The 2,078-nt window shown below is 37.6% G+C and overlaps 1 protein-coding gene across 1 annotated transcript; it reads right to left on the bottom strand.

Annotated features, from left to right (window-relative positions):
• Positions 1-562: 562 nt before the first annotated feature.
• Positions 563-1,849, bottom strand: LOC117240776 (organic cation transporter-like protein; the record flags this gene model as incomplete). The annotated part of the gene is made up of 2 exons (XM_033506817.1): positions 563-802; positions 1,634-1,849. Coding segments are annotated over 2 exons (456 nt in total), but the record flags the coding sequence as incomplete, so codon positions are not given.
• Positions 1,850-2,078: the final 229 nt, after the last annotated feature.

The following is a 2,078-nucleotide window of genomic DNA, read 5'->3' as shown; positions in this document are numbered from 1 at the left end:
ATCAAAGGCGAATTGTAATATCGTAGAATAAATTTGAATTAGAGATCGGTTGAAAATAGAAAAAACCGTGTACGTCGTCCTTCTGTGGTTCGTTTACATTTAAGAGCGCCTATGTGACTAAAGTAACCTAGTTCTTACAGAGATATGAGAAAAACAAGAAACAACGTTAGAGCAGAAGGACGGTTTCGTGTTTCAAGGGCGGACGACCGAGAAGTCAGAGTATGCGAGTCGAAAAGCGAGTGTGTTGCGAAAGTCAGAGCTAATTGAGTCGTTGAAGAGTAGAGTCGTTAGAGGTTTCGAGTTGTCGAAGAGTAGAGTCGTTAGAGGTTTCGAGTCGTCGAAGAGTAGAGTCGTGAGAATTGATAGAGTTGTTAGAGAGAGAGAGTGTGTGTGTGTTAGATTCGTTGTGACGAGAGTGATCAAATAACTGTAAAGTTATTTGATATAGATACGAGTATTGCATTTAGTTCCGTTAAATAAATATCGTTCTCTGTCCAATTTATATCTGTATATTCAGTTTAATATTAATAAATTGTAAGTAATCGAAAAAAAATTTCTATCCTTATTTTTCGATATTACAGAATCCAACGAAAAAACGACACAAAGTGAACTGCCAGAAGCTACCCGTGAACGCAGTAGCCACCCCAGCGAGAAATCCCATTAAATTAGCTCCGAGCAAAGCTGGTATTCTTCCATATTGATCAGCAACCCATCCAAAAATTAATCCTCCGAAGATAGCGCCGATGAAGAAGATACTTTGAGCTATGGTTGGCAATGCATCATACTGACAAACCCATCCCAGCTGCAACAGAAAACTACAGTCGAATGATTTACTTCTGATCACGATCAGCATCACAGAAATCTTATAGCAATTTCAACGCCTCGATTAAACGAATTTTCGATCAAAGTTTCGAAATTCCTAATGAAGCTCGCCTCTGTCCTTTTTTCTTTCCCTTTGAGGAAAAAAGAAGGAGAAGCTTAAGACCCTGCGCGTTCTCGCGTCCTTCTTCTGGATGCTTCCTACCCCTCGATGAATAATTCTCCTCCTGACGAGCGACGCAAAGTTCATGGAAATCCACTGGAGCAAAAGTCTTGCAATTTATGTCGAACAAATCTGCGTGTTCGCGCTGTTGCTCGTTATAACGTTTTATTAAAGTTTCTTTTCAATCCGATATTTTCATTTTCAGTTTTATCGCAACCTAGTTTTATCAGCTTTCATAATTCGAAATTTTTTATCCTTTTTTTCTTTAAGTATTTTTATAAATATTTATTCGATTGTATTTTATTTGGCAATGTAACGCTTGAATTTAGAATGTACTCTGTAATTTCACTACATGCACTAATTATTACTGCAATATGTACTAGTAATTCTGTTACGTACTATAATTTTCCTCTGTGGAAATCGACATTGTTAATTTTCCCACTTCTGAACTATCGATCTTTCCACAAACGTTTATTCGACCCTTTTTATCGTTCTTCTTTCTTTCCAAAAATTGTACACTACGCTTATTTTTTATCGAAATAGATCATGCAAATAATCGAATACGACATACACAGTATAAAGGGATTGATTGATAGGAACAGATAAAATATTCAAAAAGCAGGAAATTACAAGTCGAACATTTTCTGTCACCTCGGATGCCACAGACGCATAAGGGACGGTGGTATAATTAAATTCCCATCCTTGTTGGCAATCTTTCGTTGGCCACGATGGGTCCGGTACGTGGCTTCCATTTAGCAAAATTTCCGTGTAATTTACATCGTACATGCTGCATCTCGAGTAACCTTCGCGGTTGACTGGTATCGCCAGCGACAGCCTGAAACGAAGGAGAAGATAACGTAGATTGGTTCACGGTCTTCGATGCCGATGGACGTTCCGACAAGCGAGTAATTAACGTTCTATTTGAAACTCGACAAAAAACATTGGGAATCTCGAGTATTTGTTGAGCTAATAATATTGATTGTTAGTCGAGTCTGATAAAACGTATTTGATTGGAATTTCATTTAAAGCGAAGAAAGTTATTTTCAATTGTAGCTGTATGTACGTTAATTGCTGTTTTCCTGTCTTTACAAATTAC

This window comes from Bombus vosnesenskii, unplaced genomic scaffold, assembly GCF_011952255.1.
Source record: "Bombus vosnesenskii isolate JDL3184/JDL3185 unplaced genomic scaffold, Bvos_JDL3184-5_v1.1 scf7180000014896, whole genome shotgun sequence".
Taxonomy (NCBI): domain Eukaryota; kingdom Metazoa; phylum Arthropoda; class Insecta; order Hymenoptera; family Apidae; genus Bombus; species Bombus vosnesenskii.
Note: the sequence above shows the minus strand (reverse complement) of the source record. Positions and strands in the feature narration are given on the sequence as shown.